At 41.8% G+C, this 15,839-nt stretch overlaps 1 protein-coding gene across 2 annotated transcripts in view; it reads right to left on the reverse strand.

The window, feature by feature from the left end:
* Positions 1-2,259: 2,259 nt before the first annotated feature.
* WWP1 (WW domain containing E3 ubiquitin protein ligase 1) overlaps positions 2,260-15,839 on the reverse strand; it is a 65,543-nt gene continuing 51,963 nt past the window's right edge. For both annotated transcript variants that reach the window (XM_072151589.1, XM_072151590.1), the window contains exons 14-24: positions 12,284-12,356; positions 12,011-12,082; positions 10,342-10,430; positions 9,386-9,545; positions 7,632-7,765; positions 7,358-7,498; positions 5,730-5,850; positions 4,653-4,757; positions 4,473-4,569; positions 4,323-4,395; positions 2,260-2,957 (exon numbers count right to left, since the gene is read on the reverse strand). In XM_072151589.1, the coding sequence (XP_072007690.1) occupies positions 2,858-2,957; positions 4,323-4,395; positions 4,473-4,569; positions 4,653-4,757; positions 5,730-5,850; positions 7,358-7,498; positions 7,632-7,765; positions 9,386-9,545; positions 10,342-10,430; positions 12,011-12,082; positions 12,284-12,356 (1,165 nt within the window). In that variant the 3' untranslated portion in view covers positions 2,260-2,857. The remainder of the gene's footprint in view (positions 2,958-4,322; positions 4,396-4,472; positions 4,570-4,652; positions 4,758-5,729; positions 5,851-7,357; positions 7,499-7,631; positions 7,766-9,385; positions 9,546-10,341; positions 10,431-12,010; positions 12,083-12,283; positions 12,357-15,839) is intronic.

Genomic DNA, 15,839 nt, shown 5'->3' on the forward strand with positions numbered 1-15,839 from the left:
TTGGCCAATTCTAGCCCCTCCAAAAACATAGAATGGAGCAGCTGGATGCATAGAAAACCTGCTGCACCATCATATGTGATTGGTGAACCCCCACATATCACATTGTTATCCCCTATACTGTGTTTACAGGAAAACAGTGATACTTGGACCAACCACCGTGTGCAAAATGACAGCAGACTCATTAATACTGCTGTGAAGGAGACTTAAAGGAACCATCCAGTTATAGCTGATTCATTTAAATTCACCTTGTGCAGGGCTGTAGGGAGGAGCATGAGGTTCTAGGATTACAATGACAATGAGTCCTGCTCCTCCCCTTCAGGCCCTGCACCATGTATTATTTGAAGGGGTTTTCCCATGAAGAAAGTTCTCAAATTTTAATCCCCTAGTGATGTTTAGACAATAATGATCATTTTTTAACCCTTTACATTACAATTTTACTCGATTGCCATTTTTTTTCTCCCATCAGTGGCAGGGACTCTCTAAGCAGACACTTCATGATTCCTCTGTGCACTTAGATGCTGTGTGCTGACAATGTTCTCAGATTATCAGGGTACAGGTTTATCTACATTTTCATTGAGAAAATTCTACTAGTATCTGACACTTAGAAAAAGAGATATGAGATGAATATAAAACACAATGACACACTCCGCTCCGCTACCTCACCTATAACACACACAGTGAGCACTGCTATATGCCTCTCTCCCCTTCCGGATAAAGACCTTAACTTCTCTGTAGCGTGATGAGTAAGTCTCTGCACACTGCTGCTTGCCAGTAGGAACTGCCTGTGTCTTGAGTTCATCCTAAAATGCAGGTGGGAGGGGCAGGATGACGAGGGCACTGCAGTGTGCAGACAAGAGAACCTATTCATGAGTAGAATCTGCCTGATCATAGTCAGAATATTTAAGATCATATACAGCCTCAACCAAAATGATAAACCCCAGGACTGATTATATCTGTATCTGCTGTATTTTTGTTAATAACAGTGAATTATAGAATGTGGGGTTTTTTGTTATTCTGTGTATATTTAAGAGTCTTGTCTTCATGGGAAGAAAATCTACAGAATCCACCATGATAAACCAGGGACACTTGCTCATAGATCCAGGCACTGCAACTGTGGTAATCTCCTTATACTTGTTATCCATGACCTCAGTCCTTCTAAAATCAACTTTTAGAATTATGCTAATAAGCCAGAAGGGCTCTGTGGGGTGTTACCATTGCCCCTCCATGCTGTTAAAGTATACAAGGAGCACTAAAGTGCTGAGGGAGTAGGGTGAGACAGTCTAACAGCCTTTGAAGCTGCAGCACTTCAGATATGCTGCTCACTTAATGAAAAAGAGCAGAAACAAGGCACAGAGAAGCTCCATTACCTAATGAAATATATTACAAAGTTTATTATTTCTAAATTAAGTATGTGAAACTTCACTTAGCTCCCTGGCAAATGCCTCAGCAGAGTCCCAGAGAGGAAACAAAACAATGACAAGTGTTCTCCTGCCCCTCCCCGGTGATGTGTCAGCTTATTGCTCACCCTCTACCTCCAACATCTCCCTGGAAGGAGAGGATGTGGGAGGGGCAGGAGCCAGCAGAGCAGTGAGTATATTACAGAGCAGATGGAAGATGTCATGTAAAATCTTTCTCTCTGGGACACGGCCGAGGAATCTGACAGGGAGCCAGGTAAAGTTTCACATACTTTATTTCAACCACCATATATGACACATTTTTTTTAAAAAATGTTTGTGATGAACAGTACTTTGCCTATAGCAACCTGTCCCCTGATAAATAAAAATAGCACTCTGGTGACATAGTAGTAAAAAAAAAAAAAAAAAAGACCACACACCAAAGACTAATGAGGTTAAAAAAATTTATTCAACTTCTTTTTAAAGTTTTGCATTGAACTTTTCGATATTCATCCAAGACATTTGCGATTTTTTTTTTTTTAATTTGTAATTTTTTTATTTTTCTGTCTTGTACCTAAAAATCTTTTCTGTGGCCGACACGCCACTTGTTCTCTTGCTAACACTTTCGACATCGGGGTGCGGATCGCAACGCATTGCCGAGCAACGTCCATGCGACCCCCTTCCGCCCTCGTATTAAATGTTAAGAATCGTGATAAAACTAAGTTTTGCGCATCTCCACTCTCCGCCTTGGCTACTTTCGCTCCGTTCGAGGAAAAATAAAATAAAAAAAAAATAAATTGGCTATCACACGGAAATAAAAGACAGGCAGAACTGTGCAGGGTCCGCCATTGTTATAAAGCCAGCAGCAGGGTTTGTTTTTTTTTTTCTTGTACACTTTACTCAAAATAATTTTTTTTGTAACTTTTTTTTTTTTTTTTTGGCATCAGCTCTCAACAGCTTTGTTGGCAGCCATGCAATGCACATCTGTGGACAAGATGTCGTAGGTGAACAGCCACTTGTTTTGCAGGGTTTTTTGTTTTTATTGTACTGAATAAAGCAAGTCCAGGCCTCATCAAATGGCTGTGATGTCTTAGAAGACCTCCAAACCCTATAAAACTAGAGTTCTCGGGTACGTATAACACATAGATATAGAAATTTTAAAATAAAGTTTTTTGTTTTTTCAGTCAGCATTTTTTTTTTGTTTTAAAATTAAAAGTTTTTTTGTTTTTTTTTTCTATTCAGTCATTTCGGAGGAGAAAAAAAAAATAAATAAAAATAGAAAAGGCTAAAGTGTTTTTGCATATCTATGTGGAAGAACAGAAATCTCTACGCATTAGTATCAGAAAGATCACTGTACAGACTACACAGCTTATGTACAATTCAGAGTGTGCAATTTTACTTGGCTGGGCAGAAAATAGATGTCCATAGCAACTCATTGCTCCGTCCTCTCGCACGGGAGCTGCTCATTCTTGTCCAAAGCCTTCTGTTTCTTCAATGGCGAAAAGCAGCTTCTCCTTTAACTGTTCGTAGCTTTTATAAGGTGGCAGGTCCAGGCGATTGAAGCTGGAAAGGAACGAAACAAAAGGATCAGGACCTGTGGATATGGGATAACTTGTAAACTTCTTTAACTCCACAGACTTGCAGTGCTGTTCCAAAATATAGGCTGTCCCCTACTTAAGAGCACTCGACTTACAAACGGCCCTCTGGATGTTGGTAATTTATTGTACTTTAGTCCTAGGCTACAATGATCAGCTGTAACAGTTATCACAGGTGTCTGTAATGAAGCTTTAGTGTTAGTATTGATTCTTATGACAATCCAACATTTTTAAAATCCAATTGTCACAGAGATCAAAAAAGTTCTGTCTGGGATTACAATGATAAAATATACAGTTCCGACTTACATACAAATTCAACTTAAGAACAAACCTTCAGACCCTATCTTGTATGTAACCCGGGGACTGCCTGTACATGTTTTCCCCTATGTGGATAAGAGAAAACTTACAACCCCCTTCAAAGTGAACCCGATCTTTCAACAAACTGCAGAAAAGCAGTCGACAAGTGTGTGTGTGTGAATACCAGCAAATTTGTAGTACACTTTTTGCTCGCGGAGGAACTAGCTGCTGTGATTCTCTACCAAGAGGGCGAAGAGAACCAAAGGAAGTCAGGACATCCCTATAGAAGAGGTGACTAAAGCAATGGAAGCAGAAAGGGGCTGAAACTGTTCACCTGCAGGCCGTCTACTGTACATTGGGGTGACCTACCTGTCCCCACTGGCATAGGTCAGTAGCTTTTGTGCGCTAATGATGGCACAGGTGCCAGAATCCATCTATATGAGAGGCTATGCCTAGTATGGCGTTTATTTAAAGGGGTATTCCCATCTGGGCATTTACATTTAATTTAATTCATTTGCCACTTGTAAACATTTCTTCAATTGGATGTTATTAAAAAAAATGTTCCTGTGTAAAAATAAATTCTCATAAATGAGGTCATGTTGTCTCTTAGAAACGAGAGAGCTTCCTCGGATACGACCACCTCACATTTGGGCAGCTGTGGTCAGTCTCTGACCTCCTGAGTTCAGCGTTCATTACCACAGGACGGCTGTGGGACCTGCAGTAACTCCCGGACATTTCATATACAAAAACCTTTTGTTTCTTTGTGCTTTCCCTCCAGCAGAGGTGGTCGTATCCAAGTACACAGTCTGGTTTCTAAGGGACCGTATGACCACATTTATGAGAAATTATCTTCCCCCAGGAACATTTTTTTTAATAACATCTAATTAAAGAAATGTATATATATGACAGATTAATGAAACAGAATGTGACTGCCCAGACGAGAATGCCCCTTTAATATAATGGGGTCCTTCCATAAAGCCCCAGACACTGATGATCTGCAGAACCTTTGAAAAACTAGAGGTGAGATTGCGTTTACCATGTGTGACTTCTTGGCAGCCATGTCTCCTTCCCAACTTTTTCAATGCAGAACTTCTGGGGACCATTGCTTCCTGCAGGGGGCGATGAAAAGTTTAAGATCAGATGCAAAGTGATTTACCAAGTTGTCACCTAAGATTCTAACACTTACCCATCAACTCTGCAAATCCTCCTAGAGGTAACCTACAGGTGCCGGTGACAAACTGCAGCAGCCGCAAGCGCACCTCATTGTCCATCTCCTTCACAAACTGCGAATGGGGGAAAACATTGTCACCCCACATAGGGAGGAAGAACTCACCAGAACCTCACACATTATAACGGCACCAGTTACCTGCCAGAACCAGATGATCTGCTTGCTGTTCCTGGTGTAGTGGCGATAGACTGTGTTCCTCTGCCAGTCTGATAGATCCACTTCTTGCATCCCACACAGCATTACCTATAAGACATACACATATCTTATACCACATCTCTAGGAGGTTCTCCTTCACAGGGTCCTCAGCTTCCAGACACCATGTTTATTCACTTTCTCTATTCACAATTATCAATCCCATGATACCTCAAAACAACAACAGACAGCGAAAGTTGGTTCCCATCTTCCTGCTGGGGGACACAGCGAGTTGCCCTTCTCCCTATAGCCTCCTAAATCATCTAAGAGACCATAAAGGTATATAGTTCATCTTTTACCCTTGTGGAGTTCTCTAGTTTCTGTTATCAATCTCATGATGCCCCAGTACACCAACAGATTGACAGCTTATGTCCGTACACCTATTCCTGCTGGTGGACAGTAATCTCTCCTCCTGAATTATATGTGAGGATTCACCATGTTCTACACCACCAGTGGGAAAGGAGCCTGTCTCATCATCTGTAGTAACGGACAGGAATCTAATTCACCCCTGCTGAGAGCCTCCGTGGTACAGTCCATGCAATTACACCATACAGCTGAATAAAATGGAGAGCTATTATGCAGTGAGGTCGAGAAAGTCCACCTGAAGATGAAACAATTCCTAAAAACTTGGAAGTCTAGTCCAGCCCTTTATGCATTGGACTTCCTGTGTGTTACAAAATGTCTAACTTGTATGCAGTGCAGTGCTCCCTCTAGTGGTGACAGCAGACGGACTGAAATTTACATCTTTACATCTATACTTTTGTATCAAGAAAATAGAGGATGAAATGCTGTATAGACATCTTTATAAATTGATCACATTAATAAATAGTGTTCAAAGATGGGCATTCAGTGTAAGAAAATAGAGCAGAGGAAAGTAAATAGGTGAATAAATTCTCCCACAACGTGTCGTATATACAGGAACACTGGATGCATCTAAGCCCCAGGTTCTAGAAGAAATAGTGGAGGCTGTGTATATGCGAACACCAATATAGATGTATATATGTATATTTATAAAAGCCGAACCTCTAACTCTTTTTCATCAAAGTACTGCAGCCACTGAAGTGGGACAACGGCATTAAAGCCATCGAGAAATGCTTTGGTTTGTTCTTCGACGCCTCGCGAAAATCTCCATTCAGCCATTAGACTAGAAGGAAGGAAGGAATAAGAAGGGTTAAAACCAGATCATCATCCATAACACGGAAATACTCAAATATATACACCTGGGAAGTCAGAAAGCACATGAGTAATAATACATGGAAATCCCATCTTAATTCCCTCATATATTACACTTACTCCCTACAAGCGAGTTTGGCCTGTGTGCCAGACCTATAAATCACTACACTATATCCAGCATGTCCGTACAGTTCAGCCATTCTACGTTCCTTCTGATAAGTCCTGTGAGCGCTTGGAGCGAGTGTATCGGACCAAAACCGCTTGTGGTAATGGGCTTTAGTGATACTGGAGAACATCTACAACAAGAGCGCCTCCGTCCAGAGACTTCTGGAATAAAACCCCGATGCACCCCCGAGCATCAGTCCTCCTCTGTGCGGCCGCTCTGAAGTCAGCAGATACGATGTGATGACATCATTATATCCGTCGGCTTCAGTCCAGCATACACAGAGTGAAAAGTAGAGAGCTGCTACTGCTTTAAGGGAAAGGGGAGTATAGGAATTTTTTGATTGTATTTCTTTTCATTCTCAGGCAGAGAAAAGAGAGGGTGGGAGGTGGGCCGCATAATGGGGATAGGGGGCTACAAACAGCTATTTTAAGGGGATTGCTAAAGAAATGGAGGGGTCATAATGCAACCTTTTCTGTAGACACCTCCTTAAAGGGGTTGTCCGCCCCTGACAAAAATCAGGAAGACAGGCTGGGGACGCCAGTTTTAAAAACAGAAAACTGTACTCGCCTCCTCCATCACTCCCGGGGTCCCGCACTGCCGTCTCACTGGATCGTGCCCTGTAAACAAACAGGGGCATGGAAGCTCCTCAGAGTTCGGCTTCCAGTCCAACCCGTCCCATATCTCAGTGCATGATACAGAGCTGGGAATAGGTACGGTGGGCATGGAAGGCCGGAAGCCGAACTCAGGGGAGCTTCTGTGCCCCGGTGGTGTAGCCTTAGCCCCCGACACTCAGACAGGCCACGCCACGACCAAGTTGGTTATGTTTAAAAGTTTAGGTAAAGGCAGTTTTGAAATTAGCAGGGAGAAAGGTATCTACCATCAGGAAAACCTCAGTTAGTGAATTCCTGGTGGTAGGTTTCCTTTACATGTACAGGTAGAAAAGGGGACACTGAGAAGGAGGCTACAGAAAAGGTTCAACTATAAAGAGGGGGATAGATGAATTAGGGCAATTGTAAGGGGGAGCTACATTAAAGTGGGATATATTTTGGTTAGGATTATGTATAGGGTAAAGGCAAAGGCGTGCATATTTGTTTTCCAAAAATGCATGAAGTAGGGGTGCCACCTGCACAGCTAGTCCCTGGTTATGAAAAGATTGGTGACCTCTAGAGGCCCTTCCCTTGATCTCAGATTCTCCCACATCTTACAACCTGGGCTCAGCTCATTATTTGGGTTCCCCATCATCAGTCATATAGTATTATAGTAATTGCATACCCCCTCCCCCCAGAAGCAGCAGGACAAGGTGCACCCTCACCCAATGTATTCCTCCTTGTTCTCCTCGGTCACCAGGATGTTGACTCCTCCAGGTTTGAGGTCATGGGATGTGACTTTTCCCAGTATCTCCATATCCACAGAAAAGTACATCTCCAGGTTACATTCTTCAATGTTATTGTCTCTGGAGATCAGAACATTTGCATCATTATAATGACAATGGAAATACAGAAACGTGTCTTTAGTATATGTTCTCTTTCCATAGGATGGATACGAGGCCGAGGTTACGACCCCGGTAATGTAGCCGCATTACTAACCTGATCCATATGAGGGAGTTATAGAACTCAGGATCTATAGACTCCAGGTCTTTGATGGTAAGTTTTTTGCTCAACATCCGTTTGTAGAATGGAAGAGAAAATCCTGTGTCTATGAACTTGCCATGGAACAAAGCCTGCAGAGGAATACGGCAGACATCAGTTATTGCTGTGTGCATGAACGCCGCCTCCCCATGTCTTTCATCACATTATTTATCTAAAATCTGCTGCAGATTATCATAACAGAGCTTCAAATCTACTGCAAAAAGGTACACATTTCAATGTCTGCATGTTGTGTCCTGTAAACACCCCTAGAAGGACCTCATACAGTGTGGTAGACACTGTATAACCTGTATGCAGTGACCTCCCATGCTCCCTCTAGTGGTGACAGCAGGCAAACAGAAGGTGACGTTTTAAAATATATACATTTCCAGGGGCTGTGGCATTTTGTATCATTAAAACAAATCTCCAAAAGTAAGGAGCGGTAAAGAGATCGTAAGAGATTATGCAAATCAATAAATTAATTAATATTCAAGGATGGACATTCGCTTTTAGATCTATGTTGACACGAAGAACAGCTTCTCTTTTTAAACTGAAGCCATTTTGTAATGTAGTATAGAATAGGCGCCAGAAGGTAGAATATCACAGGCGATAACACCCTTCTACCCATCCAAAATAGAAGCCAATACCAGTGTGAACAAAGCTCAAGCCACACTTACATGAAGAGCGTGGGAGAGTTAATCTGGGGGCATAAATACCAATGTCTCTTGCACAGCAGTTCATTTACCCTGCAGATACCATCAACACTCAACACTCAGGTATAATGGTGCAAAGCGCAGTCTGGGCATGTAAGATAAGAGGTCCAAACAATTCCCACGTCATAAAGACTGATGATGCATATGCCATCTGTCTTCCCTCCCTGCTGCTCAGGTTAGATATTCTGGTACACACATCTATCTCCAGGACAGGTTTCCCCCATCCTTTATCTAACCCATTGACACAGCCTCTGTAAAGGTAAAGGAGCCATGAATGTGTATGGGTCTCCCCATTTTACTCCAAAGTGAAAAATGTGAAAATGAGCAGAGAAGAGTCATATTTTGTCTGAGATGAGTTACATTTTGAAGCTTTGAGTGTCACTTCAGACGGCTGTATCCTTGTTTCTATAGTTCCTAGAAACATACATCATATTAAAGATAAGATGGATTGTGGTTCTATGAGCTATAGAATCGTAGATACAGACAGATAAATAAAGGTGACAACTATGCCTTTAGCTGTCAGTATGTCTGATTCTGTATCTAACAGAACTACCAACTGATGTGACCCGAGATTCTTATCTTTAACATGACCCTAAAAGCATGTTTCAAGGTGCTACAGAACCAAAATAGGGGCGTCTAAAGTGTCACTTCCCCTCCAGCCTTTAAAATTGAGTCATCTCTGCCAAATATGACTCGTCTCAGCCCATTTTCATGTGATCTTAAGGAAAATTTTGTTATGGGTAAACAGGAGAGATTTCACCTAAAAAGAAGGAACACTAGACATTTCATATTCTACCTGATGGGCCTTATAGTTTAGTGGGGTAAAAATCTGGTCAGTCCATTTAAATAAAAATGTTTTCTACATGAGAATTCAATATCACAAAATCGATAAGACATGCTGGAGTGAAGCCCAATAAGCCCCCAGAGTCAATGGGTTTTTCTATATATTTTATAGCTGGGCGATTTCACTAGCAGTGTAAATGTAACATGTGAAGCACTGACCATGGCAATGAAACGTCCGATAAAGCAGAAGTAGGACAGGTGATCGGGGTTGATGGTGGAGGCCGGGTTGATCTGCAGACAGTAATTGCTTTTTCCAGCGTATTCAAACAGACAGTACATGGGATTGAGCACTTCATGGGAGAGGAGGAAGAACCACTCTCTGAGAAAGAACACAAACAGATGTCATTAAAGAAATCCATCCATGACACTTTACCTTATGTAACAGGATGATTCACAGGACCACACATCATGTAATATCACCAAGTGACTATGTTACTTGCGCTGGAAATTATAAATGGGGGGTAATGAGAGGAGGTATTAGGTATAAGGTAGAACTGAGTATATTAGTCCGCGTGTCTCAAATCATTCCACTGTCTAATGGGGGCCTGTGAGAAAATGAATTGCCCACCCTGTACGAGGCCATTCTTCATTTTCAGAAGTCTACCAGCATATACTGACCTCTGTCTGGCAGTATAGGTCTACGGACGTGTCTAGTGTACATACCAGGGACTTTTGTGGTTCACAAGCTGAATATGTGCAAAAAACAAAAAGGTGAATCTTCAAGTATGGGAGACATATGGGGGACACATGTGGGCATAGGTGTACATAACATAGCAGGTTCAGCAAAGTAAATCCTTAGCAAAAAAAATGTTGTGGTCATACACTATAATGAAGCATACAAAGGCAGACTGTCCCAGTGGTAGAGACACAGGACAGAAGATGTCCACATCACATGTCCTGCATCTGCCGCAGTAGCTTATGTGATCATCACTATGTTTGGCTGTTTGGCCACCAATTCAGCAATATGTCCAGGTCAGGCACCCGAACCCCAAACCCGACCATAGGGTTCTCTATTAGTAATGTATCCAATGGATAGGTCATGCACAGTGTATAGGTGGCTGACAATCCCCATCTTTTCTCCCCACTTCTATTATTATTTCCCTATGAGAAGTTACCTGGCCAGGCCTCCATAGTCTAGACCTTCTTCACCCCTGAACATCACGTATAATCTTCTTCTCAAGTCATACGGCTTCAGCGCCATTATCTAAATGGGAAAAGGAACAAAAATAAGAATCTCTGCCAGCTCGCTTTCATCACCCTCCACACGTCTCCACTATAAAAGGCAACCTGAATTCATGAATATTAAACATGTCTGAGCACATGGAAGGCAATAAGGAAAGTGGGTCACTGTGGCTGTGTACTCTGCTCCCCGTATACTGTGAAGGGCAATGACCTGCCGGTCAGAACACGCACAGATACAAAGCAGGTCCTCCCTGGCGTCACCGGGTCATGTGCCTTATCTAGGAGTATTGGCCTCTGACTTGACGCCTTAGATAAGTCAGCAGGGGAGGTGCAGCGCTCGCACCTGTGTCCTTGAGCCTGAGGGACCTGGAAATGTCCCATATGAAGGAGACAAGTAATAGAAATGTGAAGTCCACCCACATCTCTACCAGACATGTTTTACACAGAATTTAATACTGTAAAATCAGTGCAGGGAAACCCATGAGAAACTGCACCCCTGAACACAAGTTCCTGGAGGAGACGTTTCTATCAGGTTTGGCATCTTGAACGCTGTATTCCCATGGTACTATATAATCATAAAGATGGAGTCGCTCCTGGGAGAAGTCCTCTTTTATACATGAAAGGAAATCTACCATCTAAATCAAGCATGGTTAAACCAGGGACACTTACTCATAGATCCAGGCACCGTGGCTGTGCCAATCTTCTCCTCCAGCCCATTGTGTGAGATTACATTAGGAAGAAGGAGAGGCAAGTACAAGACAGCTGAACAGAGCCGTTCTGACTCATTAGCATCATTTTACAAGTTGATTTTGGAAGGAAGGAGGCCATCGGTAACAAATATAAGAAGATTACCACAGTCACAGTGCCTGGATCTATGAGCAAGTGTCGCTGGTTTATCCTTGTTTGATTGTAAATGTTAGATTTCCTTTAATGATCTCCAACAGGGCAGAGAAGGTCATTGGAAGGTACATCAGAATGTTTTGCTCAGTTTCATCTACATGCATCTGTTACCACTGGAGGTGCCTTGGGACGATGTCCCCTGCCTACAGTATGTTAACCAACCAGATGGGGATTTGGCCAACGTGACTTCTCCCGGGACCAGCCCCACCACGTGACTGTATACAGACACATCAGCACAGCAGAATAAAACAAATTAAAAGACTGGTGATAATACAGGGGTCTAGATCCTCAAGGCACGTTATCTATCATCTATAGCAAGGTTCTATCCATGAAGAGTGTAGTGTTCCATTTGCTACAGTAATGGGATTGACCGAAGTATACATGTCCTGTGTATAGGAGACAATATGTTGGTTAGGTGGGAGCATCTTATAAGAAATGGGGTCCTGTGCCCCTGAATAAACAGAGTAGTCAAATGACAGCTGCATATTGGCATGTAGAGTGTGAATGGAGCGGCATTGCGTGTGCTCCAACACGGCCGCACACTACTCTCTCCTTACACTGGGCTACATTACAGCAAGACAAGGTAATATTCAGTCCTTGTGATGTGATGTCTATATACCAGCATGCTGAACATCTGATGAATTCCTCTACTCTGGCAGGGGGTCCCCAGTGGTTCGCCCCCCATTTACCACTAATATGTACCTGCTGAAAGGAGTCTTCAAACAGCGTCTGCCTGGAAACGGTTATCTTCACATGACTCGGCAAGGCGTTCGACTGCAAAGAGGTTTTTTTTACATTAGTAAGCGTTTCATGTCTGTAGAGTCTGGGGGCAGCCGGCAGAACGCACCGCGGGACCGAGAGGAATAAGACACCCGCCATCTCCAGCGTGACAGATAGGAGGGAGCGCGTTCTGCCCGCCGGCTTACGAAAAAATTTCTCATTACAAAACTAGCATTTAAAAAAAAAAATGATTACCTGACACAAATACCGAAAGTGGGCAAGCTTCCACCGAAAGCTGCGCTCATAAGCAATCTGCGGCCCCTTAGTCCTGAAACCGCAAAACAGAAAATAGAATTAGAGCGGATATTGTGACGATTTACAGAAATTTGAGATAATAGGTTTTATATTCTATTCATTTGTTCATAAAACGTCTACTTATAAAACTTTAGATGCCTGGGGGTCCAGGGGACCGGCAGAAATTTTAGTTTATATATTTAGGGCAACACTAGCGTTGGGGCTTCCAAAATAAAAACGGGCGCTTATTTATTCTGATCCCTTATAAAAAAAAAAAATGGCTTGACAGTTGTGCAAGCACCATATATGTCTCCACTTCATGCTCATAGATTGCAAGCTCTTGTGAGCATGGCTCTCACCTTCATTGTATCCTCTGAACATTTTATCACTCTGTAATGTCTCATTTGTATACGGACCCCATGATACATACTAGTATAACACAAAGGATCCCACTGACGACTGCCTGATCTGTCAGGAGTCTCTGACACAGATAGATGTAGATATTGCTTAAAGGGAACCTGTCATCAGATTTTACTCCACTAAACTACTAGTCCCCACGTGTAGGGTATGAAATGTCCTTACTAGAATTCCCTCTATTATGTGAAATCTCACCCATTTACCTATATAAACATCCCCCTAAGTCTTCTCATCCCCTTTTTATATGAGATGAGTCAAGTTTCATGGTTGCGGGCTTGTCAATTCAGAAGCCCCCATCTTTGGTTCTATAGTACCTAGAAACATTTCTGTGTAATATTAAAAGATAAGGATCTCATCCTCTAGATCCAAGCAGGCTTGTGTGACTAGGCGGGAATAGGATCTTTATCTGCAGCTCACATTTCCAACTCCATTTAGCTGCATTTATCTCTAGTTCTGTAGCTCACAGAACCAAAAGCCTGATGTGATCGGAAACATGAGATGCTCAGCTTTAAATCGGACACAAAACCATGTCCCAAGGTGCATGTCCAAGAGTCCTATTTGCCTGACTTTTTATGGGGAATTCTACAAAGGATATTTCATACCCTTCTTGATGGGACTAGTAGTTGAGAGGGGTAAACCCTAATGACAGGTACTCTTTAAATAGATAGATTTTTGTAACCAATTTTTTTTGCATCTAAACTATATTTTTACAAAATCTCTTAATTTTTGGTGCATAGCTCCTATGCAGATCTGGATGTTACTATGTAATAAAGTCCCAGAAGTGAAAGGGTTATATGCTGGATTTTGCTGGAATTTCTGAACATCAAAGTGCTGCATCTACCATCACACAAAGGTTCAATCCCGCACGCTGTATTAAAGGCACGTGTGGAATTCATGGCAACATAGAAGTCAACATCTTGATCCAATCTATTAGACCTGATCAAAGCAGAATGCCGATTTCTAGGGGAACATTCAAGATTGCAAGGTAAAGTAAAGGATTCTGCCCATAGCAGCCAAGACACTCTGCACTAAAGCCAAGGTACATGCAGATATCCTACAGAGCCTCTTATGGTCCATACAGGAGCCACTGATAAAGCAGGGGGGGGATTATATCATGCATGGGATAAGCACCATCCTACAAGAAGTAGGAAATTTACTCTCCTGTGACCTGTTACCTGCACAAAAATTCCTCCTGTCAAAGTCATTCTATAACGTCAATGGTTTTGTAACACCTTGTCACATACTATACAGCAGCTGCAGCAAACAACAATTTTCAACCTACTGCAGTAACACTTCTGACCAGCAGGAGGCAACGTGAAGCTTGTGTACACAATAAAATATGTAATTTTCCTTTAATCTGTTATTTGATTACTCCGAAATTTCACTACTGCAATACTGACTCACAAGGCTGGAAGACAGAAGATACGAGGCAGCGAGGCCATCCAGAGCTCATCGTAATCATTTAAAGGAACAGATTTTGTTTATTGTGTTAATGAAAATGACATCTTCTGATAAAATTACGGTTACTGAGAATTCAGTCTTTTTACGCGATTTTAATTATAAAAAGACTGCAGAGAAACGAATGTAAGCATAAACTATGATCAAGAATCCAAAACCGGCATGGGAACCTATGGATTACTCATAGCCATTTAGTATATATTTGATGTTTATCGGTAAGGCCTTGTTCACACCTGCGTTCAGTTATACTCTCCATTTCAGGAAAACGTAACGGAAACAAAAAAAGGAAAGGTCATCTGTTAACCATCTGTAGTTGGGGGTCAAGCGATTGTTAAATTCATTGAATATAGTCTAAATACAGAGAACCTCTGTCTGCTGTGCGTTTTTACTTAATAAGGAAGCCATTGTGGATACAACTCACAACTCACTATATACAACTCACTATATACAACTCACTATATACAACTCACTATATACAACTCACTATATACAACTCACTATATACAACTCACTATATACAACTCACGCCCAAGTATCAGTAGGGGCAGCACTGTTGTATCACCATTATATTATGTCAGTGTTTTTGTAGTGAATACATTGGGGATGATCTATGGATCCAAAGTCTAAAAAAGCCCATAGAACCAACCACAGTGCTGCTCTCATTTTGTTTCCCTCTCTTGAAAAATAAAAGCACTACTGCGATTGGTTGCTATGAGCTACTAAGACACTGAGTGAGCTGAATTACTGTCAAGGTCTAATGTATAGGAAACTGCCTAGCAGCCAATCACAGGGCAGCTTTCGATTTACCACAGCAGTGTAAAATTGAAAAAGAAAGCTGTTCGGTGGTTTTAGTTTGAAATTGTCATTATGGGTTATTGTTGTCCAAATTAGCCAATAACATTGCTGCTCTGTTTTTGTATTCATCTCTTGAAAGATGAAAGCGGCACTCTGATTGGCTTACTGGTTTTATTGCTCATACAAACCAATCATGATGCAGCTTTCAGTTTACCACAGCAGTGGAAAAAAAAAAGAGCTGTGCTGTGATTGGTTGCTGTGGGCAGAAAGCGTTTTGTATTTGGAATGTCTTGGATCATTGTTATCCATATCAACCAATTACATTTCTGCTTCATTTTTTTACAATTATCTCTTGAAAGATGAGAGCTGCACTCCGATTGGCTTACTGGCTTTGTTGCCCATACAAACCAATTTTGGCGCAGCTTCTGGTTTAAGAGGAAATCCGCAACCAATCAGAGCTCAGTTTTAATTTTATAAACTTATATGAGAAAATTAAAGCTGAGCTCTGATTTATATAAATAGGTTATTAAAATTTCTGCTATAAATATTGAAAAAAAATTTGTAATTGTCCCCAAACAATAATTACTGAATAAAGTATTTGTAATTGCCCCCAAAATCCCTTATTTATCCAAAGATGTGACATGACAACGCCAATGTGAATAAAGCCGCATATCGGATGAGCCAAAATGGAAATAAAACATGATTTCCAGACTGCAGATGAAGATCTATACGCGCTGTATATGTGTAGTATACAGGTATATAGATGCGCACACCACAGATGGATATATAACCAGTATAACCATGTGGTAAGGCTGGGAACACACAAGTGACTTTATGGCAGTGAATG

Source organism: Engystomops pustulosus, chromosome 5, assembly GCF_040894005.1.
Source record: "Engystomops pustulosus chromosome 5, aEngPut4.maternal, whole genome shotgun sequence".
Classification (NCBI taxonomy): Eukaryota; Metazoa; Chordata; class Amphibia; order Anura; family Leptodactylidae; genus Engystomops; species Engystomops pustulosus.